Source organism: Egretta garzetta, unplaced genomic scaffold (assembly GCF_000687185.1).
Source record: "Egretta garzetta isolate BGI_Z169 unplaced genomic scaffold, ASM68718v1 scaffold272, whole genome shotgun sequence".
Taxonomy (NCBI): domain Eukaryota; kingdom Metazoa; phylum Chordata; class Aves; order Pelecaniformes; family Ardeidae; genus Egretta; species Egretta garzetta.
In genome coordinates, this window is record NW_009258966.1 from 2,053,215 (window position 1) to 2,078,183 (window position 24,969).

At 41.7% G+C, this 24,969-nt stretch overlaps 1 protein-coding gene across 1 annotated transcript in view; it reads left to right on the plus strand.

The window, feature by feature from the left end:
• Positions 1–24,969, plus strand: part of SEMA6A (semaphorin 6A) — a 114,811-nt gene that overhangs the window by 54,996 nt on the left and 34,846 nt on the right. Inside the window, exons 4-15 of the mRNA XM_009634621.2 lie at positions 3,740–3,800; positions 5,296–5,358; positions 6,222–6,323; positions 9,109–9,199; positions 11,999–12,118; positions 13,181–13,269; positions 14,176–14,393; positions 17,681–17,812; positions 20,566–20,721; positions 22,147–22,323; positions 23,053–23,193; positions 23,289–23,369. Coding sequence (XP_009632916.1) covers positions 3,740–3,800; positions 5,296–5,358; positions 6,222–6,323; positions 9,109–9,199; positions 11,999–12,118; positions 13,181–13,269; positions 14,176–14,393; positions 17,681–17,812; positions 20,566–20,721; positions 22,147–22,323; positions 23,053–23,193; positions 23,289–23,369 — 1,431 coding nt within the window. The remainder of the gene's footprint in view (positions 1–3,739; positions 3,801–5,295; positions 5,359–6,221; positions 6,324–9,108; positions 9,200–11,998; positions 12,119–13,180; positions 13,270–14,175; positions 14,394–17,680; positions 17,813–20,565; positions 20,722–22,146; positions 22,324–23,052; positions 23,194–23,288; positions 23,370–24,969) is intronic.

Consider the following 24,969-nt stretch of genomic DNA (forward strand, 5'->3'; position numbering starts at 1 on the left):
GAAAGAGTGGGCAGCCCCACAGCGAGGCCTCCCTGAGCTTTGCCTGAGCTTGGGGCTTAGTATTTTTGCTCCACTTAGTGTGATAATGAGCAGGGCGGGGAAGCAGGCTGAAGGGGATTGAAAGGTGGTGGCAGGATTTCCTCCTTTTCACGGCCGAGTTCCCTTTGCTTTCCTTATTTGTTTTCCTTTAAATTAGGAAATCATTTGCGGTGAGAAGGTGGTAAATACGCTTTGTGGATTTTGCTCTGCTGTATTTGTAGTTTGTTCCCAGACTGAGATTGAAGCGATTAGACTGTCGCAGTGCCCAAGCAACCGGTATTACATCAGGAAAACCCATCAAAACATTTTGGGATATAAAACCACTGTGTGCACAAATTATATAAAGAATGCTAATATTTGGGGGATGCTGTGTGAATGTGAATATGGTATGTGAATATGCATTCTTACATATTACATGGCTAGATATTTGTATAAAACAGTTTACTACAATGAGAGTGGTTGTATGCTCCTAGGGTCTAGTGACCTACAAGAAAGAATGAAGACCTGATCTCTTTTGTGCTTACACAAGCCCAAAAAATCTTTTTGCACTTTTTTCCTATGGTAACTAAAAAGACTCTCTGACATACTCTTTTCCCCCTCCACACATTACTGAATAAAATCCCTGCTGGGCTGAGAAGCCTATGTGATACAAGTTAAAATTCAAAGGTCATTTTTATCTTTAAGTAATAAACTTCAGAAAATGAGTCATCCTTTGATAACTAGTGTGAATGAAAGTTTATAACTGCAATACTGAATCTCCTTTAGAGGCAGTAGTGAATCGAGAGACTGAAGCAAACGTGTACACAATCAAAGGTGTTTCTCAAAGTGTTTTGTAACAAGTTTCACTGAAAACTCTAGCTAACATAAATTGCTATCATATCAGATGTTGCTTTCCTGCTGGTGTTTTTAGACATTGAAATATAGCAATGCTAAGTTTACTTTTGTACCCAATTATCTGAAAAGCAACCAAACAAAATGATAAATATCGAGAGTTTTTGTTTTGGGGTTGTTGGGTTTCGGTTGGGTTTTTTTGTTTGTTTGCTTGTTTTAGAAAATCCAGCGTTTGCTTTGCAGACAGTATCCTTCCACAGGAGAGGACTAACTCAGGTTTGACAACCACTAACGCTTTACTACTGACCGACTGGCATAGAATAAAATTTCTCTCTCTCAGTGGTGTATTTTATCATATGGGGTACGTGACTCCTGTAATAGCTATTACCAAATAAAATTTTGTGTCGCTTTGGAACAGCTTTATTTCGTATTATCAGGCAGAGATGCTCAGCCAGTATAAATTAGAATAACTCAGCCGAAGCCCATGAAGCCGTGCTGTCTGAATATCTGGCTTGCAGTCCGCAGAGGTCCAGCTCTGTTCTCTTTTTTCTCGTGGGAAGGGTCCTCCCTCGCAGTCTCTCTCGCACCCACCCACACCCGCGCACACCCGCCCTTTTCCAAGTTTGCCATGTCTCCTCCTCCCATTGTCTTACGCTGTGGCAGCTTCTGTTCACGTTATCTGTGCATGTGCATGTACAAAATGTTTTTTTGAGCCCGCGAAGCACTGGGATGGCTCCCTCCTCATTTGCAGCTACACATTTCCAGACGAAGCACGGAGTGGCCAAGGGTCATGCACAGCCGGTGGCATTATTTAAATTCCCTTCCTCCACAAGATTATGCCATGGTAACAAAACTCGGTTCTGCTGACTGGAGGTGGGAAAAACGGAAGCTCTAGGATTAAGTCAATTTGTGTTAGAATAACTTAATTAGCAGCGAGCTGTACACATACCACAGCTAGTAGACAGTAGGAGTTGGGCAGCAGTGGGAAAAGGAGGGCAAGGACAATCCCGCATTGTCTGTGGTTAGAGAGCCCTCCCCTGAATTCGACAGCTCTTTCGGTCTCTGCTGACATTGTCAGCAGCTATGTTTCACGTACAGCATGAGAAAATTATATGTAATTTGCCAGATACTAACCCTCTTTCAGATGATCCCGTAACTTAGCACCTGAGTTTTCTTTGAACTGTTTCTTGAACCGGAAAGTAAGTCCCCTGAAAGCTGTTTTATTGAGAGTGGAAGTAAACAGCTCGAGCCTCCTTCAGAATACCACCACTGTATTTTCTAATTGTCTTGTTTAAAACGAAAAAAATCATAACCACTGGAAAGCAAGACTGATGATTAAAATCAAGAGCTGTGCTGGAAGAAGGTTTTTAGAGCTCCAGCCACATCTAATTTGCAATTCAAGAGATTTTGTTCCCACTTTTATGTAGTAGGAGTGACAGCAACAGAGGGTGATGTACATAAAAAGAGAACCGTGCAGTAATCTATGAAGCTGATATCGGGCTAATAGGTAATTTTAGTCCAGCACCAACCCTGACCACTGCTCTGCCAGTAAAGTCAGGCAAATAATAAACTGAAGCATTAAACCAATCTTGGAAGTAAATGACAGCTCTGGTTTTGCAGAGTCTGGAGGAGAAGAAAACCCACAACTCCTCGGTTTGGCATCTTACAAAGCAAACAGCCTCAAGCGCCATAGCAGGCAGTAGATTTTTAAAAGCCAGTTCCCTACAACAATGCTGCCTCTTTTCTCCACATGAGAGAACTGTTGCTTGCTCCTCTTATAGCAGTGTTTTGTGTTTGCTTTATTTAAGAGACTAGCACTGTTTCCCCAAACCCCAATAAAACGAAACTAACCTTGAGAGCAGGGATTTCTAAAATGGAGGCAGTCTGCATCCTACTTTCAGCAGACCCCTCCAATGATGTGGATCATGCTCCAGCTGCACAGCTTCCTGGATTTGGAAAAAAAGCCAATGTTATTTCAAGGAAAAATGACATGGCCAGTCCCAATTTGATGTGGTGGTTACTACAGCATTGTGGCTTGGTGGGTATTTTCAAGTTCTAAATTTCACACAGAGATGTCCTTGTTCTCAGCTTACATGAGGAGAACATTCAAAAATACCTCCTTACCTGAGTAGCTGAGTCTATTTCCCCTTTCCAAGGAGAGATTGGCAGCTAATTGTAGAGAGGGACAGGTTCTCAGGAAAACAGGAGAGTAAATGCAAGCAAGTAATGTGAACTTTTTTCAGAGGAGTATCTTACAGTTTAGCTTGGCCACCAGCGTGTGTGAAGAGAAGAATGATTTCTGGGAATAGTTTAGTGGCTGTAAGCCTTTCTGCCCACCATATTGTCAACCAAATTATCACAGCTGAGGTTAGATGCATAATTAAAAAAAGAAAGAAAGAAAGAAGCATTAACCTCTTTTTAACCCTGAATGGCTAAATGTGGCACAGTGACTGCTAGCCCAGGAACCTGGCAAAGGCTGACTAAGAACCATTGTAGCTGATTTCGGGATATGCAAAAACATCCGCATGCTGGATCATGGCATCTGATGTAGGACTTATAGAGCAGAAACAATATGAGGCTCCTCTCCTTTCCAAAATCTCATTTGTTCAAATAATTGCTTTTGGGAAAGAATCTTGCTTTGAAGTTTTGTAGCATTTTTCTTTTTTTCTTAATGGGAAGAAAGATAGTTTATATATGAAAGTGCTTTTCTGGGAGAAGCAGGCGATGCTGTCAGTAACATTTCCTGGTAAGACCTGTGATCTTTTTTTGAATGGATTATGGATTATCTTGTGATAGATAGCTCTCTTCATAGAAAATGAACTGTCTGACTACTCCATTTGACTTTGCATTCATTTGCCTTTGTTTACAGGGACCATATTTATACTGTTGATATGGACACATCACATACAGAAGAAATTTATTTTAGCAAAGTAAGTAGCTTTTATCGTAATCCAGAAACCAAGGACATTAGAACAAGCTTCAAATAAATAGGAAGATGACATTGTTTCAAACAACTTGCCAACGCTGCTGTAAAAACTGTAATAAGCAAGTAAGATGGCATTGCTAATCATATTTGGGGAAAGCTAGAATAGCAATCATGTCCTCTGTGTATTTCTGATAAGTGATTTAGCTGGGCTGATAAGCAATCCGTACTGAAATACAGTGAGGTCCCAGATGGAACATCTGTCAAACATCTATTCATTTATATTCAGCAGTTTTCTGTAACAGCTATACGATCCCAATTAAGTATACTGAAACTTTCATCATAAAAAGCAAGTGATATTTACATATTTTCATGTGCACAAATTTTATTCACTCGTGCAAGTACTCACTGAATAAAATCTTAATATAACATCACTTTGTAGATGTATTCACATTATCTCCATGGGAAGTTACAGTCAAACTAAGAGCTTTGTCTGCATTAGCATGTTGTATATTAACGTAGACATACTAGGAATACTCTCCCTTCAGCTCCTTCGCATTGCATGCACATTGTTTAATATGTGCTAAACACAGCCATAGTCCAGCTGAGGATCATACGAATTTGGACATTGGATGAGTTGCGCTGTAGGAGTGGAGGGTGTTTCATTATAACTGTGAATGATGCTGAAGATGAGCTTATGACCAATTACTTGTCAAAAAGTGAGGGCAGAGGCTTGTAATGGAAATAAATATTCATGGTTACTCTTTCAGCTTGGGGCCCTTCATGAATGCACAGTGCCTCAGTTTACTGATGGGAAACGCTGTCAGGACTGTCATGGCTATTAGTGTCTAAGGCTTTACTCTATTAGGCCATACATTTTTAAGTAAAGTTTTCTTTTAAGTAATCAGCCTACCACATTTGATTACTCCTGAAACTCACCTCAAAAAAGTCCACCCTGGCATTTACCTGTAAATGTTCTGGAGGAAGAGTATTAGCAGATAAAGTTGGCAGCGTCTTGATGGGTGAAGGGCTGTCTGAGCCTGTTAGCTGACTTGAAGCGATAAGAATTACCTGAATTTGATCTCTTTGCTAATCTAAAATGTCCTCTTCTATAGTACGTATTTAATTTAAAGTCCTGTTAGGATTTATAGCTCGTAAATGTTTATTCTGTTTGGCAGAACAATATCAAATTAAAAGAGAGCATCTAGTACTTTTTAAGAAAAGTGCACATATTTTTGAAAGTTGGCCTATTGTTGAATTCCATTGGTTTAGACTTTAAAAAAATGGGATAGGTTTCTAGTCTAATGAATAGATGGCAACACGAAATTAAGTGAATGCTCCACATGACTGATCTTTCGTTGTTGTGGTGAATTAATCATGGAGAAAGGGTGCAGAAAGCTTTCAATAAATATATGTTCAACAGCTAGTCTCCCCTAAGGGACTTCTGAAATAAAATGCAACAACCTCTGGGCTCTAATTGATTTCTTTCTTGATCCTTGCAGAAATTGACATGGAAATCTAGACAAGCTGATGTAGACACATGCAGAATGAAGGGAAAACATAAGGTACGCAATTTTCTTTTCTTCTGCATCTGCCACTTTAGTTTAGCTGCTTCACTATTATCTCGGGCTGCTGTCTGTGATGTGGAATGGATCATGCCATTCACTTCTTGCCAGTAATTGCTTTTTCCATCAACTTTCTGAAGGCTTTAATTTGCAAAAATAGTTTACTTCTAATGTGATAAAACACTGCAACAGGAGCCACAGCAATATCCTGAAATACTTAAAGCACTGGGGATTTTGGACATAATGCTTAGTGTACTGATTTTGCTTACCATTGCCTCAGAAGCTAAATGCCGCCATCCATCCTCCTCCAGGAATTTGCTGAGAAGTTTGTGTAAAGCATCAGAAAGCATGAATGTGTACAGCTGTAGAAGGAATGTTTCTCACACCAATTTTACCCTACTGTAACCTATGACTAGCACAAGTGTTGCACAAGCACAAGTATGAGAATTAGATGCAGACTCTGATTCTTAACACCTGCTTCCCGCTCTAGTTACAGATGCTTTATGCCAATACATTGCATTGGCGATGCTATTGTCTCACAGCAACATAGATGAGATCAGATTTTTCACTCCTGAGGAAAGCAACAGCATTCAAACAAAATTCACCTATGTGAACAATAGCAAAATCTGAGCTATAATATGAATGTCATGTCTTCAGTTTTTTGTAACCATTTTTAAACACTGGACTATAAATCAATTGCGTCTTCTCATTGTCAGTTAAACATAGTTGAAATAAAGCCTAGAATATCACAGTGGCTACCATCCAATTTCATTTTAGACGTGACAATGAAATATCATGGCATAAAAATAAAACCAGACACCCAAAATGCAGTAGCTGAAATACTTTTTATTATTTTTCTTCAGGATGAATGTCATAATTTTATTAAGGTTCTCCTAAAAAGAAATGAGGATACATTGTTTATCTGTGGAACAAATGCATTCAACCCTTCTTGCAGGAACTACAAGGTATGTGATCAGTTTGTGGGATTTCATTTATGCCTTGTCTTTTTGTTGGATTTATTGTGATTATGCTGGCAACAGCACGAGGTTGTCATTCAACAGTGCGTCATTTAACCCTGTAGCATTTATCCTGACTGGTTTCAATGCTACAGAGCTCAATGTCGATTGGGTTTCTGAAGATTGCTGGGATTGACTACCTACTTCTTGGCAACTCCTGCATATCAGAGTTTATTGCCACTTTGCATTGCCCTCCATAGGTGCAGGGTCCTTCAGACCCCTGCCTGGGGATGTGGTCACTCCTCAGAAAGTTCCTCAACTTGTCACTGACACCCACATCAAGTTATAGACTGATGCTGAGGGTTACGTCTGGGGTAGCACATTTTAAATGTCTCTGTTGTACTGTTCTCAGTCCTACAGCCAGTTCTAAAGACACTTGAGGGCTTAGCACAGCAAAACCTGGGAAGGTTAGTGTTGGGGACCTAGTGAACATGGAAGCTGTGGAGATCCTGTGACACTGTGTGCTGTAAAAGTGATTGACAGCAGATCTCCACAGGGAAAGGTACAGCAGGAGGGTGATGTATTCCTCAGTAGCTGGGGACCTGCAAAGGTAAAACATTATCTAGAGCAGTTTAGAAAACTGTGCTGGTCCATGGATACTTGACATTAACTCCTTGACCCCAATTTCTTGCTTTGACATAGTGTGTCCCGTCATCTGCATTTTAACAAGGCCCATTTGTTCAAATATTTCCCATTCTCTCAGGCTTGCACCAGTATAATCTGATATATCCTCCAACAGTGGATGTCTCCGGAGTAGCTTTGAAATTAATTCACTTAGGCCCTTGATATCCAGACTCTGCTTTTCCAGGCACTCTTACATCCCACAGGTCATTTCTCATCCTTCAGGAAGAAGAACATTCAGCTTTGCTAATGCTGCTTCTGCTAAAGTCACAGCACGATTCTCATTCATTTCGTTGGGTTCAGAGTTACTGTAAAAAACAGAGCAAAGACATTAACATCCAGGAAAATTAATTCCTTAGTGGTATTCGCTGTGACGGCTGCTCTTCCTTGCTTTTTCTGCAATGCTGCTTTGCCTTGTTTAGCCACTCTGATGGCTGTAGTCTAGAAAACACAGGAGGGAAGCTCAGCGTAGTCTTTTTCTTCAGTCTTTGGAAGATGAATCAACTTAGAATAAAAACACAAGCCTGAATCATGGTAAACGTGTGTGGTACAGGGAGCAGCTCTGTTAACGGCCGTTTTGTCTTTCTTCCTTGCCTTGCAGCCCGCTCCTAGCATGCAATGAAGCTTCTCAGCCTTGGTGCTGTATCTAGTCTTCCAGTGCAGCTTGTTGTTTTTTAGCTCTTGGTACCATTAATGCAGCTAACAAATCTCAACCGCCCCCCTTGCTAGAAAGCTGTCTTTTAATACAAATACATCTTTCCTTGGCATCCCAGTGTGAGGGATGTAGCGGCCCTCCTTACCCTTACTGCAGGCCCATGGTGCATGGGCCCTACAGGCTGCCTCGCCTGTTGCCGAGCTGCGGGGACTCAGTGAGCAGAGGGGGGCTCAGCACAAGGTCTCTCCAGCACCTGCCCTGGCTTTCCCTCCATATATTTCTGCATTTTATAGAAAGAGCATGAAAGATGTGCCGAACGGAAAATAGGGCTGTGCCTCCACACTGCCAGTGGAAGTGTGGATGAGCCTGGGGTGTGGGGCTGGGTGCAGGGAGAGTTGCTCAGGACTGCAACTCGCTTCCTCTTGCCGTCACATGAAATGCTTTTCAGCCCTTGAGTAAACACAACTAATTCCCTTCAGAGTGGATTTTGACAGGAAGGGTACATGACAGAAAACAAAGGATGACAAATTGTCCACTGGAGGACTTGGGTGCTGTAACATACGAGCTTAAAAGTTGATTGGAATAGTTGATGGTGCTGGATGGGTCATTTTTCATGCTCCGTGAATCTGTACTGTATGTGATTTATACAGTATGAGCCGCTCAAGTTACTTCAATATGCTAGAAAGTTTCTTATTCCCAAAATATGGTAGCATAAGAATCTTAAAGAGGTGAGAGCTGTATCTTTCCCCCGTAGCTCACTAAACCCTCTGAACTTAGCGTAAAGTTGATCTGTATATTTGTGTCATTATCATTGCCCCAGGGTGAATTTATTTCCCAGGAGTTACACTTCAGCCTCAGATTTTATAATTCCTGCACAGATTAATTCTTGCCTGATGGTAAGAGGATTTCTCCGTGACACAGACCCAACCGATACAGTAAGACTTGGAGAGCATCCTTCTGAGTATGCAAATCAAGGAAGAGAGCACCACTGTTGAGACTAGAGCAGAAGGATCTCCGGACTTTGTGAAGAAAAATGCACACACAGATAATTGTCCTAGTGTTGTTTCTTCTGACTGCTGTGGCTTGCGGTCTTTTCTGTGCATAAGAGCGCTTCTGTTGGATCACTGTTGAGGATAAATTTTGAATCCTTGCCAGAACCACAGACCACATAGCCTGCTACAGTTCAACAGGAAGCTTGTGTACAGATAAAATATAGACTGAAGACATTTGTAAAATGTGTCGGGGTAAGAGTGATTAGCTCCAGGAGAATGGACTCACTTTATTCAGACTGATTTTGTTTAATGCTGTGATTTTTGTCAGGTTCGTAATTCATAGTCAGGAGCACAGTTAGAGAAAGGACCTTCCTCCCTCCCCAGAAAAGAAGAAACACTGCCAAAAACCTCGTCCTGGGTAAGAACTTTTGTTTCTCTGTCTCAGGAACTCCCTTTTGTTTTTCAGATGGATACCCTGGAGTTCCTGGGAGATGAATTCAGTGGAATGGCCAGGTGCCCCTATGATGCAAAGCATGCCAACGTTGCATTGTTTGCAGGTAAAGTGACAGAGATAAGCTTTCTGCTTTCTGTACTGCAGCCCAGGCTGGCCATAGCACCGTGTCTCTTGAGTCCAGAGTGCCAAAATCTAAAAGGTGGCAAAGAGTGTGAATGATGACTAAATATAGGGGTCATAAGGAAATCACTAGCACAGAAGCCTTCCCTTCTCTGGTATTAACTTCACTACCATAAGCATTGCCTGAAGCCTCAGTTTCCTGGTTCAATATTTCAGTATTTCCTGGATTTCTGATAATATGATACCAGACCAGTGCGAGGCACCATTTCTGGCTGCATCCGGCTTCTGTGAAAGTCAAGGAAAGTCAAGGCTTGTGTGAACTTCAGTGAGGAGTGGGCAGGATGTGATCTTTGACAACTCTAAGCTTAAGTTAACCTTCATAATAAAAGGAAGTTAGGGAACATGCTGTGATGTCCCCTTTTCTAGATACAGAAGGAAAAGGAAGGTGATTTTATTTTAAAGCAGAAAACATCTCAGATGTTGTAGACAAAGGGGAGAAGTGTGTTGGTTAATAATGATTTGTGCTGTATGCAGCAGAATACAGTCAACTCTGATTTCTACTACAGTAGTTAAAAGAAGTGAGCGCTTATTAATGGGGTTAATTTGGGCTGTTGATTGTGAAATGGTATTTTTATACCTTTCTTCAGCAGGTGTGATGCTAGAAAGCAGAGCCTGGGTGCTCACAGGGAAATACTTCAGCTATTGCTCTGAAGATTTAAGAGTGTGCAAGTATTCCAGCCACTCTCAACCGAGTCTGTGACCAAAGGGCTCTATTAAGCACTAATGTGCATCCTTACAAAGCAGAGATTTTATAGCATGTTGCAATTTTGGTTTTTACAGTGTAAATAAATGGGTCCTTTTATTTAAAAAATAATGGTCATTATGATGGTGGTAGTATGTAATTTCTTAATTACAATCAAGAGAACGTAAAGTATAAATTCTCCGATTGTAGCAGGTAATTCATAAACCATGGAAAGAGAGAGACACCTTCAGAGAAAGACTTATCCCATGTGTCTCAGATTCCCTATCCTTAGGGCAGTCTGAATCACCTTTCAGAAGGGCCTTTCTCACTCTACTGGCCAAGAAAGTGTTTATGACCAACTTAACGTACACATTTACCTTGCACGCAGCTGAAGTTTGGTAAGATGATTCCCACTCTGTCACTGTAGAAGTCCTCACATTATTTGAAGATAAAAAGAATATTATTAGAAATGATTGTACTCTTTCATGATGATTCAGAATAAACTTGATAATGTTCAAATAAATTCTTGTAGAATAAGCTCTGCAAATCTGTTAGCTTCGGAAAATCACTGTTTGATATGCCATGCATATTGATACCCATGGTAACTTTTCCGAGTGCACTGAAAAGCAGTTTCAGAGAAGTTTAGGGCACTAACCCATCTCATCTGAGTCTGTTGGGTGCACTTACATGAATATGACACTACTTGCAGCCTGTAGCTATTACAGCTGATATCTGCAAATTGTAATTGGTTACATGGTCTTCAGGAACTTGGCAGGAAAGAAAATAAATGTGTGATTGTGTTAACATGAGTTCAGACATTCATATCTAAACATTTTGGCTTTTTACTCTATTTTAAAATTGGTTTTAATATCTGCTTTTTTCGTAACTATTTTTTTCTGGTTTTGCTTAAAAAAACCGCACCATTTTTAGATAGCCAAATAATCATGGGAAGTGTGGGGCTCAGAACAAAGGGTACAGTCTTGCTAATAGAAAAAAGCCTGATTTTTAAGCCTTGAGCTGAAATTAAACATTGTCTGTAAGTGCAATGAGGAGAGCTTGGCCAGTAGAAGCCTCTCTGCTTTGTCCTGGGCATGTCCTCAGTGCTGATGCCTTCAAGGCCCAGCACCCAACATAATCTCTGTCAAAAGAGATGGAGGCCATTCAGATTTTTATGTAGACACAACAGAGACATGAGCTGCTGTCCTTGTGCAACAATGCTTGTGCTCCTGTCAGACGTCATGTTCACGTCATCTGTCTCACACATGAAAATAGTCCTGTACAGTTATCATGACCTGCAAACAGATTAGACAACAAAATGCTGTTGAAGCTCATGCTTTACCTCCTGATTGTTTTGCATCTTTTCCTTGTCCTTGGGGTGTCATTTTGTAGATCCTTTCATATTGCTTATTGCTGCCGTCCAGTTCTTTAAGCAAGAGGAATGCGTAATTCATGCGGGAAATGCCTAAAATGCATTTTAGAAAAGAAACATATATAGGCAAACCTCCTCCATCTCTTTGCATCCCTGTTTTGCCTGTGCTCCCTGCACGCTATTTAACTTCTTGCTAGTGATCTTTGGCAGAGGAGAAGTGCTCTCAAATGGAGAAATTTGCATAAGTGTCAATTAGTTGACAGTCCCTAAGACCTGTCTGGTTTGCCCTTCCCAGTTAAAACTAACAGTTCTGTCATGCTTCCCCATATTTATTTTGCTCACATACGTAGGCAGAATTTACAAGCCTTGAACCAGAGGCATGTGCAGGGAAACTAGAGAGGGTAGTTCGGTATGACTTACCTAAACTGGAGCTGAATTGCTCCATAAGGTTTCTTCTCCCACAGCATCCCTCTGAAAATTACCATTTTGAAAACTGGTGACTTGCATGTTCAGCGCTCAGCCCCATTTACCTAGCTGGATTTTTTTTTCCCTTCAGCATTCCTAAGGAGACTGATGATTTCGTTTGCCCCATCTCATTTGACTGATGAGAGAAAGCAATTACATTATTTCTAATGCTCCTCCCCTCTTGTTTCTTCTTTCCTTCCTCCCAGAGGGAAAGCTGTATTCTGCCACAGTGACCGACTTCCTTGCGATAGATGCAGTCATATACCGGAGCCTTGGAGACAGCCCAACGCTGCGGACAGTTAAACATGACTCAAAGTGGTTGAAAGGTAGATAAACAAACAAAACAAAAAAAAGTGGCATCTCTGATGAGAGCCTTGGTTTCCTGACAGACCTCTCTGTCATTTCATTTCACTGACGCTTTCTGGCAGAAAGAAGGAACTAAATTACATCTCTTACTTACACTGATCTGTTTATCTCTTTCACTCTTCTCCTGACCCCAAGTTACTGGACCTGACAGAAACTGTGAGCGTGGTAGATCAGAATATATATTCCAACAAGCTTTCCAAGCTGAAATCCATCAGTTCACAGCTGTTGGATGTAAAGGTTGGAACTTGCAGGGCTTGGTGGGCTTGGGCTGTGTTTGAAAATTTTCCTGCCCCAGGACTGTGTTAGGCAACAGTCAAGGCTTCATGAAGTATGGAAGGTTTGTCCTGTAACATTAAGATTCATCAATGAAAATAAAATTATGGGAATATTGCACAAAGCCTTTCATTTATGGTTCTTAGGGACTGTACAGCTGCCATTGAATTAGGCAATTTCTGTGCTCTAAATGCCCTCATTGTTAAGAAGGGTGCTGTTTAGCTTCACGTAGGCGTTATGAATAGTTAGCATTTGGAGTGATTTTAACAGGGAGCAAAGCCATAGTCGAAGTCTTTTTCCGCATGCAGAAATGTTTTGCCAGGTGTTGACTTTAGCTGTCCCACTTTGCTTGCTGCTACAGACACGTGTGGGCACAAGCAGTTACGTGGTTTGTTATTCCCTCCACACACAGCCTGCATGCCATAAAGAGCATGGCTTGCACCCCTCAGGCATACCGTTATATACTGCCTCTTTACCTTTCCTCCTGCACCATGCAGGGCAGGCATATTAGTGGCAAGCACTTAACTACTTTGCTGTGATGTTGCACGGATTTGGCCCCAGCTGTCCCATCCCCAGACAGTGATTCTCCTGTGGTAGTGATGTTGCTAGTTCTGAAAACTGAGCAAGTTTGCCTAATGAACGCGGGCATTTCACCTTTGGATGCTTAGTGTGGATGTATTTGGCTACTTTTTGCATGCTGTATGCTGTACATGGTGCCTAAATAGGATGCCTTGTTTTTTTATTTCTAGAGCCGTACTTTGTCCAGGCAGTGGACTATGGCAACTACATTTACTTCTTCTTCCGGGAAATAGCAGTGGAGTACAACAGCATGGGAAAGGTAAGGGCAAAAACATTGCCTTGAATGACTTTGTCAGATTCGGGTGGAGGAAAACATATGCCATTCTTGGACCAGTGCTGCTAGGAGTGACCTTGAAATGAGAACCATAAATCACGATGACAAGGTCATCATTTTGAGAAGATTCCTATCGCTCAAGCCAAAAGGTTGGTTGGAGTGAAACATTGCACTGTCTTGAAGGGAAATGGGGTGGTTTCTTACAGTGATGGTGTACGCTGGAATCTCTTTTCTCAAATCAGGAAAAGAGCAATGCAAACGTAGTTAATTCAGCACAGCAGGTAATTGTTAAAAATGGATTCCAAAGCAGGGAGATATTGTTCTTTAAGAAATCTTAATTGGATTGCTGAGTAAACAGGGGCGGGAATTTTGTGCTCTGCCATTCTGCAAAGAATAATTAAACACTTTCTGCATTTTTTCTAATTTCACAATAGCTTTCTGACTAAGCAGTCAGAAAAGCTGACCAAGGTCACAAAGGTGGAGGGCAGGAATAAAAGCCTTGAAAGATTTGCATAGTTTTTAAGTGCTGAAAACACAGGAGTCAGAGCAGGCAGCGTGGGTTGCAGGGATTGTGAATATAAAATGTGCTTTTGTTTGGGGAAATAGAAAGCTAAGCAGTCTGTATGGAAATTAGTTTTATATGGATTGAGAACAGATCTCCTGAAGGATTTATGGCTGTATAGTAAATGCCACAGCCTTATCTTTTATAGCACACGTTTCCAAAGCTGAGTTTTTCTCTGTGTCTTATTTGTCACAGATTATGGAAACGTGGGATTAAATTAAGCATCTTGCTGTGTTATTCCAAATGTTTTAAAAGCAGAATTGCAGCAAGGTCTTTTAGTTCAAGCAAACGTTTCATTTTCTCCATTATTTTTGCTCTACTCCTTGCAGGTAGTTTTCCCAAGGGTGGCTCAGGTTTGCAAAAATGACATGGGAGGATCTCAGAGAGTGCTGGAGAAACAGTGGACTTCCTTTCTCAAGGCTCGTTTGAACTGCTCAGTTCCTGGCGATTCACACTTCTACTTTAACATACTGCAGGCAGTAACAGATGTTATCCATTTCAATGGCCGGGATGTTGTTTTAGCAACCTTCTCCACTCCATATAATAGGTAATAGGCGCAATAACCTTTTACCTTCTGTTTCCTTTGTGTTTTGCTTTTCACTGCAGTTTCTTTTTACTTTATGAAGGTACAAGAAGTGATTGCTCATATAATGCAATTATTATGTACCACATGCTTACTGATAGCTTGTGTTTCGTTTTAAGATACTCTGGTATTGCTTACTACATTTTATACCTGATAATTTAGAGCAGCTTTCAGCCATTTACTATGTGGACACGTTTCTTGGATGTACTTTTCTTTACACGGGGCTAATTCAGACCTGCCACCAAGAAGTTTTGCAGTGTGTAACTTGCAGAAAGTTGTTCCAAAGAGAAAATATGTTGGGGTGTTTTTTTTTTTTCTCACAGAGAAAGGACTTGGTCTGTCCTGTTTACATCTAAACCCCCAAGAACCATGTTAGTACTCCTTCCCTCTATTTCATGCATCCTTACTGACTCCTGCATTTGCTCCTGGGAAAGCCAAGATCCTACGCTGTCCTTCTGGCCCAGGAGGAGGGTCCCCAGGACACCTGTATTTCATTGTTTGTGTGGTTTTTCAAAACACCGTTTCATCTGAAAATAATTTATTACCATTACACATTATAGCATGTTTCTCCAGAAGTTTTTAGAAGAGTAGCTGTTCCTAATTATTGAGGTCTCCCAGAGAAGTTAAAAAAATAGTAGCATTCTAATTAAAAAACACATTGCTGTTTCTCAGAGTAATGTTTGAGCTGAAAGGGGAACTTTATTGCTGAAATTCATCTGGTTTTCCTGTACACTCGCCACCTCTTGTCAAAGCCTGACCTCAGTGAGGTCATGCACAGAACTGACTTCAAATGAGAGTAAGCCCAGGCCTGTAATGTATAATCGCTGCTTTTGACATCAAAACAATAGGAACGGCAATGGAATAATTATGCCACCACTAGGGAATACAGGCTTAAATTAAGATGATCTGTTTTTAAACTGGCTTAATAAAAACAAGTGAATGAACAGAGATTCAGCATCAGAAAATAGGTTGTATCTTGAGATTATCTCAAAATGGAGATTGTCCTCCTGCTCTGCTACTATTTCCTGTGGTGTGTCATGAATAATACTTTTCTTTAAACCCTGCATTTTAAATTCTAAGCACTTGGTGTTAAAATCAAGGTGCTCTTTTATAGGCCCCATTGTTTGCCAGATACTGAAGATGATAGGAAGGCACATAGGCTTGGAGACACCTCTGACATAGAATCATAGAATCGTTTAGGTTGGAAAAGACCTTTAAGATCATCAAGTCCAAACGTTAACCTAACATTGCCATTCCCACTAAACCATGTCCCTAAGCACCTCTTCTACATGTCTTTTATATACCTCCAGGGATGGGGACTTGACTGCTTCCCTGGGCAGCCCATTCCAGTGCTTGACAACACTTTTGGTGAAAAAATTTTTCCTAATGTCCAACCAAAACCTTCCCTAGTGCAACTTGAGGCCATTTCTTCTCATCCTCTCACTTGTTACTTGGGAGAAGAGGCCGACCCCCACCTCACTACAGCCTCCTTTCAGGCAGTTGTAGAGGGCAATAAGGTCTCCCCTCAGCCTTCTCTTCTCCAGGCTAAACAACCCCAGTTCCCTCAGCCACTCCTTGTAAGACTTGTGCTCCAGACATGGATGCATCTTTCTCATTCCTCTTCCACTGAGGAAAAACTGCAATAAATATCTTTGATCTCTGGTACAAAGCTTCCCCCTAGAGTGAGCTGGAAGAGATTCCACAGTCTAACCTGAGGTCATCCAGTATAGCAGCTGGTGATGGGTCATAGTGCAGTGGTTGGGAGGTGGCTTGGCTGTGACCCATAGTACTCCCACACTGTGGACTCACAAATGGCCATCCTCAAGAGTAAAAGCTGGTGCAGTCTTTTTGCTGCAACGATCCCTCCATCACCATGGAGTTATGTGTTGAGCAAAGTTCTCTACACTTTTAATTCTTTGTAGTACACCTCAAGATTTCAGGGCTGTTTTTTCTTTAGGGCTTAATTCAGCAAAGTGCAAGTCTTGTAGCTGGAATCGTTCTTGAGGTGTCTTTTAGGGTGACGGTGAGGTCCTGTGCATGGCCAAATATACCCTTGACCAACTCTTACATCAACATACATGTGGCTGCCTCCATTTAACTCTTATACTACTCTTGCTGTGTAGTATCATGTTAGTATAGAGCTTTGAAGTTTACTTCCATATAAAAACACAATCTGTGGAGATCAAAGTAAGACTAATGCTGCCTCCCTACTTGTTGTTTCCTTCAGTAACAAGCATTTTGAAACCTTTTAATATTCAAACAGTTATTTTCCTATCAATTTATATACCCTTACGAGTTTACTTTTATTCTCTGTAATAGTATTATAGTTACTACATTTTTTCTTTGGTGTATAATAACCTACTAGCTAAAAGCGGAATTGAAAGCCTCAGCCAGCTGGGTTCATGCTATTTACTTGATAAAATCAAGTGGTGAAAGTCAGACACAAATACAGTAGTTCATGTGTAAAAAAATGAAAGGTGGGTAAATGAATAATTCATGCTTCCAAGTGACTGACCACGGGAAACCTCTAAGCCTTTCAGAAAGTATGTAGGTAAGGATGTAATTACGTTTAGACAATGCTATTGTGCACTTGCATGCAAATAATCAAAAAGTTGAAATTTATAACTTTATCATCTAAAAATAAAATTGAATTTGCTTCTATAAGCTCTTTACACCTCATTGAGTTAAGCAAATTCCTGAGCATAGTTAACTCCTTTCCGTTGGGAAAAATTGGTGGAGATGAGGCTGTGGGAGGATGGAGTAATAACGTGTAAGTGCCAGGTCAATGGCACATTGCAGCATGTTCACGGTTTGATCAGCACCAACTTCTGAACTGTCTGCAGTGTATTTCTGAGGCATGACAGGGACTGTGGGAATTAATACCAAGAGATGTTGTGACTTACAGGAACTTAAATTTCCAAATAATGGGCTGTGAATGAGACTGGCTATTACTCCTCATGCATCGCCAGTAGTACACAGAGTTTCCCAGATTGTTTCCCTTCTTCAAGATTATTGCAATTACTTCTTTCTGTAGAGGCTTTGAAACAAATTGTGCTGGCAGGAGCTGTCTGCTGATTGGTATATTTCAGGATTTTGCATGGGGCTGGCTTTCACTGTCAATACTCAGGGGTTACAGAGTTCAGGATTGAGTAGCCTGTGACAGCAAGACTTCTATACAGCATGTTTTTCACTCAAGATTTTATGCATAACTGCAGAATGAGTAACAATTTCTGGGAAATGTCACTTTGCAGCATCCCCGGCTCTGCGGTCTGTGCCTATGACATGCTTGACATTGCCAATGTATTTACTGGGAGATTTAAAGAACAAAAATCTCCAGATTCCACATGGACACCAGTTCCTGATGAACGAGTGCCCAAGCCCAGGTACGTTTCATGTATATTGTTCTGTTCCTGCACGCAGCACAGAGGTTTTTGACAATTTGAACAGCCTTGTAAGGTGCAGGTACTATTGAAGATACATGTTGTAACAGAAAAACGTAAGTTGAGTTGCAGTTGGATCTAAGGTATGCAAGTGAGAATTTTTCCACGTAAGATTTGTATAACATAAATCAGGCCAGCACCAGATCTGCTTGGTCGGAATAATCTATCACTTAAGAGTGGTGTGAGTTACACACCTGTTGCAAATTGGTTTGGTAACGGATATATCTCATTACAATGCCTGCACCCATTCTGCGTTTTGCTGTTCTGCAGTAAACACATGCAATTTATGTGCCACAGAGGATGCATCATGGGGAGAAAAAAAACAGCATTCCATCAAAATGGAGATTTGGTTTACCTCATTCCTCCTATGAGTTGTTTTCCCTGCTTCCACTTCCCTCCTCTTCGCATGTGGCTACTCTATTACACTCTCTTTGTATTTTCTACAAGCACCCATTTCGTACAAGTTGCCATTGACAGCCACTTGCTAACTCATTTACACCAGTGGCATTTTGCTCTGAGAATATGATATGAGTGTAGATAAAGCAAACTCATTTATTTCAGTTGAGCTTTAATGTATGTTTTACATTGCCTGTGATGTGTTGCATAACTTCAAAAGAAAAACACATCTGAAGCTCTGTGGTGGCAACTGTGCTTCTACATTAATCCAAAGTTGGCCCATCATGTTTTAGAGTTGCCGAGTGTAGTATTCCTGTGCTGTCTTTATTCTGAGGTTCTTACTCAAGAGAAGAGCCTGGAGGTGACTGGAAAAATCTGGTAAATTCTGTGTCTTTTTTCGTTCTGAGCATTAGTAAGGCACCTGCTAGCACTGTTGCTGGATTTTCTTCTCCTTTTTGCAGTATTTCAACAGCTTGTTGGCATGATGGGCTGCCTTGGTAGTGGAAGGCTGCACAAGTGTTCCAAGGTGGTTAGTTTGGAACTTACTCAGATAAAGAGTACTGGCAGGGAAGGGGGAAACGAGAAGGAGAAATATTCTCTTTCAGTAGGAAGGAAGAAGAGCAAATTGCGTTGTGAGTTTGTGGGATGAGCCAATAGCAGGCTAACAGTTACAATGAAGATAATACGACTCCTTCTAAGCCAGTAGGAGATAACATGAACTGAATTGGTGGATGCTGTTTCAAGTAACATTTGGGTATCAGTCTGCTTAATGGAAAGAATGATTACTTCTAACTCATGTTGAAATGTATGAAAGGCACAAGACGCCTTTGAAATAAGGTAATTTTTGTTTGGATATCTCAGTATGGGGCAGAAACATTAGTGCTCCTATTGATTCTAACATTTCTGAGAAACATACTGCAGCCTTCCAGAGGCCTCACTTCCATTTTTGGCTGAGGTGCACAGTGGAGTTTACTCGGGTTTATGTTTACTTGATTAAACCAGTTTTGAGATTAAAACAGGATTAATCCAACCATGTGATTAGGATTTAGGAGGAAATAGGCCTCCAGATTAGATATAGAGAAACCCTAGGCACCACGACCAGAAGGCTGCTCCCTAGAGTTCTCTGGGAATGCCACTTCATGAATCGGTACCCTTGTAAAGACCTAGGAGACTGGTGATGTCCTTGGTTTCTCCTTTTCTCACACTATTGCTAATTTTATATGCAGTTACCAAAATATTTTGGATACAAAGAGGCAGAGCATGCAGTCTCTGCAGGTAGTGTTCATTGTGCAGTTGTGTGGAACCAGACACATTGACAGAGCTAGTCCCCTCCAGTCCTGTGCTACCTTCCCACCTATTTAGTTACCTACAGTTTGAACATGCATCTAAATCTGTACAACAGATATGATAGGACCAGCCCTACATTTTGTTCAAATTGGCATTACTCCATTGATGTCGGTAGCTCTACCCACATCAGAGCAGATTAGAACTGGACACTGCAGCGCATTTATGAGTGGGTGGTCCATCTTTCATCTTCCCATCTCACAGTAGCTCAAAGGCTTGGAGAATCATAGTGCTCTAGGAAATGGGATCAAATGGACCTTTTCTTGGAGAAGGTAACCCACAAAGTATTAATAACAGGCAAAGCATTTTGCTGCTTACTGTGTAGAGATTACCTGTCCAGGCAGAAAGGTTAAGTTACCTCTGAGGAGCAGCGTAGATTTTAGGAATAGGGTGAGCAGATTTGCATTTAAGTTGTCGAAGAATGATTAAGTAACGTTTCAGTGAAAGCCCTCAATGTACTACCGTACTTAAATCATCTCATCCAACTTGAAAGAAGAGTAAAACCAATGTTTACATAGATGTTTGTTGGGTTGTCTTCTCCAGTAGTTCACTTTCTACCAGACAGGACTGAAAGTAGCATCTTTCACACATGCTAAACAAATCAACTTCCTTCTGTATATTAGTGACTGCTTTTATTCCATTAAAGAGCAGTCAGCTAGGCAAGTTGCAGATCAGAGAGCACCTGTGCCCGGTGGGCAGCATCAAGCCAGATGCACACATGCAGTGATTAGGTTCCATGTGAGTGGATGAATAGCAAACTGTGTGTGTCAAAAAAAAATTGAGTGGACGACAGAGCAGGATTTTAGGCTTCCCCTGAGGGGCTGAACAAGTCCACCAGGATTCTCAACCCTCCATTAAAACCCTTGTAATACATACCAGATTTCACTGAGGGCCTCATTACAAAAGGAGATTTGCATCACATAAGTGTTCTGGCTTTACCCTCTTGTTTTATTTAGACCTGGTTGCTGTGCCGGCTCTACGTCATTAGAAAAATATGTGACCTCTAATGAGTTCCCGGATGATACTCTGAACTTCATCAAAACACATCCACTGATGGACGAGGCTGTACCTTCCATTGTCAATCGACCCTGGTTCCTGAGAACAATGGTCAGGTATGTACCTCCAAGTGGACTCTTGTCCTCATCATAGCTGTCAAGTTGTGCTAAGTAGCCTTGCTCAGGATACTCTCAAACTCTGTAAACATCCTCGGTGTGCTGGGCATGAATCCAGCCAGGAATGATGGCAGCACCGAGCAAATGCAGCAGAACTCCCTGAACAGCTTTCAAGATAGGAAAAAACCTCTGTCCTTTCCAACCATGCTGTGCTGAAACAGGATCTTGGAGGAAATGCCATGCAGGGAAGGTTGACCCGCCTGTTGGCTTATGGGTCAGTGTTTGAGAGAGCTCTGTAAAGAACTTTGGGCAAGGATCAGGAGACAGCCCAAGGATATGTACACAGGATACAAACATGCCTGCCAGGATATGTTTGGAGGATATGAAGATGTCTTTTGGGATATGTACTGGTATGTTTTAATGTTTACAGAAGTGTACAGGCAGAAGTAATCACATCTGTATCCTTTCTATGGCAACAAGACAAAAATAATAATAAAGAGATATGAACAAAGACTTAAAAATCAGGAAGCCTCAAATACACCATCCCCTTCCTATCAAAATGCATACCCACTCTCTGCTGTGGTCGCGATACTACTTGTCTACTGTGCGGTTGTGAACAGAATAATGTGACTAACTTGTCCCATATTTTCCTCTCTTGCTCAGTACAAGGGTAGAGTTTTGTGCTGGGCAGTGTTTAGCCCTGTAAGGGTCTGACTTAGCTTTAGTCATGTATCTTCTGTCAGGGTTTTATGTCAGGTTCTGTAGCAAAGACAAGAGCAGCAAGCTCCGCAAAGCTCTGCAGAGTGCTTTCCTTTGATCAACAGCGCCAGATAACTGGCACCAAATCACCAGTACTGGTCTTCAATAAATTGTGTCATCCCAAGATTCAGTATCACCTCAGCACTGAACTCACTTAGTGACAGTTGTGTGATTGTTTCTAGTGAGGTAAAATGGCATTTAGCATCTCACTATTGCACTTGCACAGCTTTTTCCTGCCCAAAGAAGTTGAAAGTAGATCAGTTATTATTGCTGCTTTTAATGTGACAGAGCTTGAAATTAATAAAAAAATCTCACTGTCGTGATTTTCTTTCCCCATCTGAAGAAGTCACCAGGCTAGTGGTGCTTCTGATTGGGAGGATAATTCCTAAATGGCCTCAGACTCTTAGCACCCCTTCAGCTTTCTGCAAACACTTCTGCTAGCTATTGGACATGTGGATGTGGAAACACACAAAAATTCCCCGCCATTTGGGGAGCCAAATTTGTACAGTCAGTGTTGACTTACAGGGTTATTCAGCTAGGAAAAGTGCTTAAATATGTTCTGTCGTTGCTGGAAGGCTACCATGCAGTTATCTGAAGTGGAAAAAGTGATAAAATTGAATGGCAATCTATTCCCAAATGATGCAAAATGCCGCATTGTTATTCTAGATATCGCCTGACCAAAATTGCTGTGGACTCTGCTGCTGGGCCGTATCAGAACTACACCGTGGTTTTCTTGGGATCAGAGAAGGGAATCATCCTGAAGTTCTTGGCACGGACAGGAAACAGTGGTTTCCTAAATGATAGCCTTTTCCTGGAGGAGATGAACGTTTACAATCCTGAAAAGTGTGTATCTGATTCTTTGTACTCGTGTACAGGCAACTTTGAACTTCCGACTTCCCAGAGAGTAGGTTGTCCCATGAAAAGGGAAATGGTTAGAGAAGCCAAATTTTTTGAGTAATTTTGAATTGTTTGGAGAGGGGATGTCTGCTTATCAGTCTCTACATTGCAATAAGAAATTTTTTATTCAGTATGTAGAAAATATGACCATCCTATGCACCAGTTGATGGATAATTAGAAGTGAAATTTTGCAAAGGAAGATTAATTTTTCTAATCCTATAAAAAACCTGATTCCTCTCCAAATAACTCAACAACCAGCAACCCGCTCTCCAAGGGAAATTTCCCGCATTTCAGCCTTCCTCAAATATGCCTAAGGGGGCTTTGAAGTGGGCCGTAATCATGCAAAAATTTCAGCTACTTTGAGTGCTGGAGAAGAACAAACACAAAAAGTGAAGGGCCCTCAGAAAGCTTGTCTGCTGTGCCGTCTCTCTCCACTTCTTATTCCCCTGTACCATGCATTTTTAATACTCGCTTATATGTCTATCAGTCTTTATAGTAAGTATTGTGTGTTCTTTTTCCTTGGCTTGTTTAATTCTACCTTTCTCTCCGGGTTTTTTTTGTGGGAGTTTTTGAGTTGTTTTGTTTTTTTTTTTTTAGCTTGAGGAATCATTAAGTTTTTATCTGGTTTCCCGGCAGAACTAATTTATAACCTTACCTCACATTTTGTCAAATCAGGTGCAGCTACGATGGTGTGGAGGACAAGCGGATAGTGGGCATGCAGCTTGACAAGCCCAGCAGCGCCCTGTACGTCGCCTTCTCCACCTGTGTCATCAAGGTTCCCCTGGGACGTTGCGAGCGTCACGGCAAATGCAAAAAGTACGTGTTTTCTGTTGGCTGGCAGAAGCCCGTGCGCCAAGCATGGGGAAGGCGGGAACACTCATGAATGCCACCTTGTGCTTTTCTTTCTCAAGGGCCTGCATAGCGTCCCGAGACCCCTACTGTGGATGGGTGAAGGAGAGCGGGGCATGCACACAGCTGGTCCTTGGCTCCAAGTGAGTAAGGACTCTGGCGGGACGGGCTGTGAAGCTCCCGGCGGTGGCGCCAGGAGGTCTTCGGCAGAGCTATTTGAAACGTGGGGCTCTTAGGGAAGGAAAAATGTGGGAAGTGTTTGTTTCTACCTTATTTGCATTCACCTCTGAAATGTCTCACAAATTTTTTTGATGTGAACTCTCAGCTGATTGGTAACTGCTGAAAGAGGAGGAAGAAGAAAATGAAAGAGCTGTACTAAGGTCCGCACATTGTTGAAAGGAGGGAACTGGATGGGTATGTCTGGACCAGCCCACACTGGAGCCATCACAGCTGATTAAAGAGGCAATAGAATCCAAATTAAATTACTGAAACAATTTGTCCACTGAAAAGAAAACCAGTCCTTCTAATTTACTGTGCATTACTAAGAGGAATCACAGAGCACAGTAAGAGCTTAAAGCAGATTCAGAGAAGTGCTGGATCTCCCTTTGCTTAACAGTAGAATTTAATTATTTTGTAATAATGAAGGTCTGTGAAGGTTTGTTTAAATGTGGTTACGAAAGCCTCCTCGCAGGGAGCAGACCCACTTCAGACCTCTCATTTCTGGGCCACATCTGACATACCTTGAGCTTGCCCACCCTGAGGTACAGCTACACCTCCTCACGGTAGCGGTGTAAGTGTAGCGCAAACGTCACACACCCTCGGCAGTCCCACAGCCAGCCCCGCTTAACCCCACTTCTGGATAGGTCTTCAGTATATAATGGCTGAGTTACCACCCCTCTGCTTGTGTCATGTTCTTAATTTGCTATTTCAATTCAAATTCTTTGTCCACTGGGGATGCTGTAGCTGTGCCTGTATATGCCTTACTACGAGAGTGCGGACTATTCACAACTGGATATTTGGTAAAATAATGTCAAAATGCACCTGCGTCCGTATCAGGTTTTCTCTCAGCATTCCCAAGGTGTTTGAGTCTTTTTGCACTTCCATGGCAAGCTACAGGGGACTTCTGTACCTTACTCTTAAAAACTCTCTGTCCAGCTCATAGCTCTTAGGAAGGGGATCCAGATCAGCTGTAAAGATGTCTGGTTAACTTCTAAACTAGCCAACAGGAGGCAGAGATGCTAGGTGCCCTGTTGGAGCAGGTGACAGCTGAGCAGGAGTCTTAAGACCATGGAGCTGGGAATAAGGTGCCTGCAAGCGTAATTAATGCCTCAAGGGCAGGATCCTAGCTAATGTAGAGAAGGGCTTGTGTTGGAGGTTTTCCAAGGCTCTTGTCATTCACCTTTGACCATCCAGGAACTTGGAAGAACAGCTTTACTAGTTACCCGAAATCACAGGTGGAGGTTAGGAGCATAAACTGAGCATGTCAGGTAGAAAAGCCTGTGGTGTTCTCCAGTAGAGTCCCGTGAGTTCAGCAGAATGTCTGCTGTGGACTGGACCTTACGCTTTCCAGCCTTGTCCAGCGCAGTACATAAATGATTGCTGAAATGCAGGTTGTCTTCCCCCAGCACAGTGCCTACACAATGCATTAGCTTCCTCCTCACATCAAAGTATCAGTGCACCTTGTCTACTATATGGACAAGTTAAGGTGGGATCATAATTGCTTCTGATAATGTCATATATAAT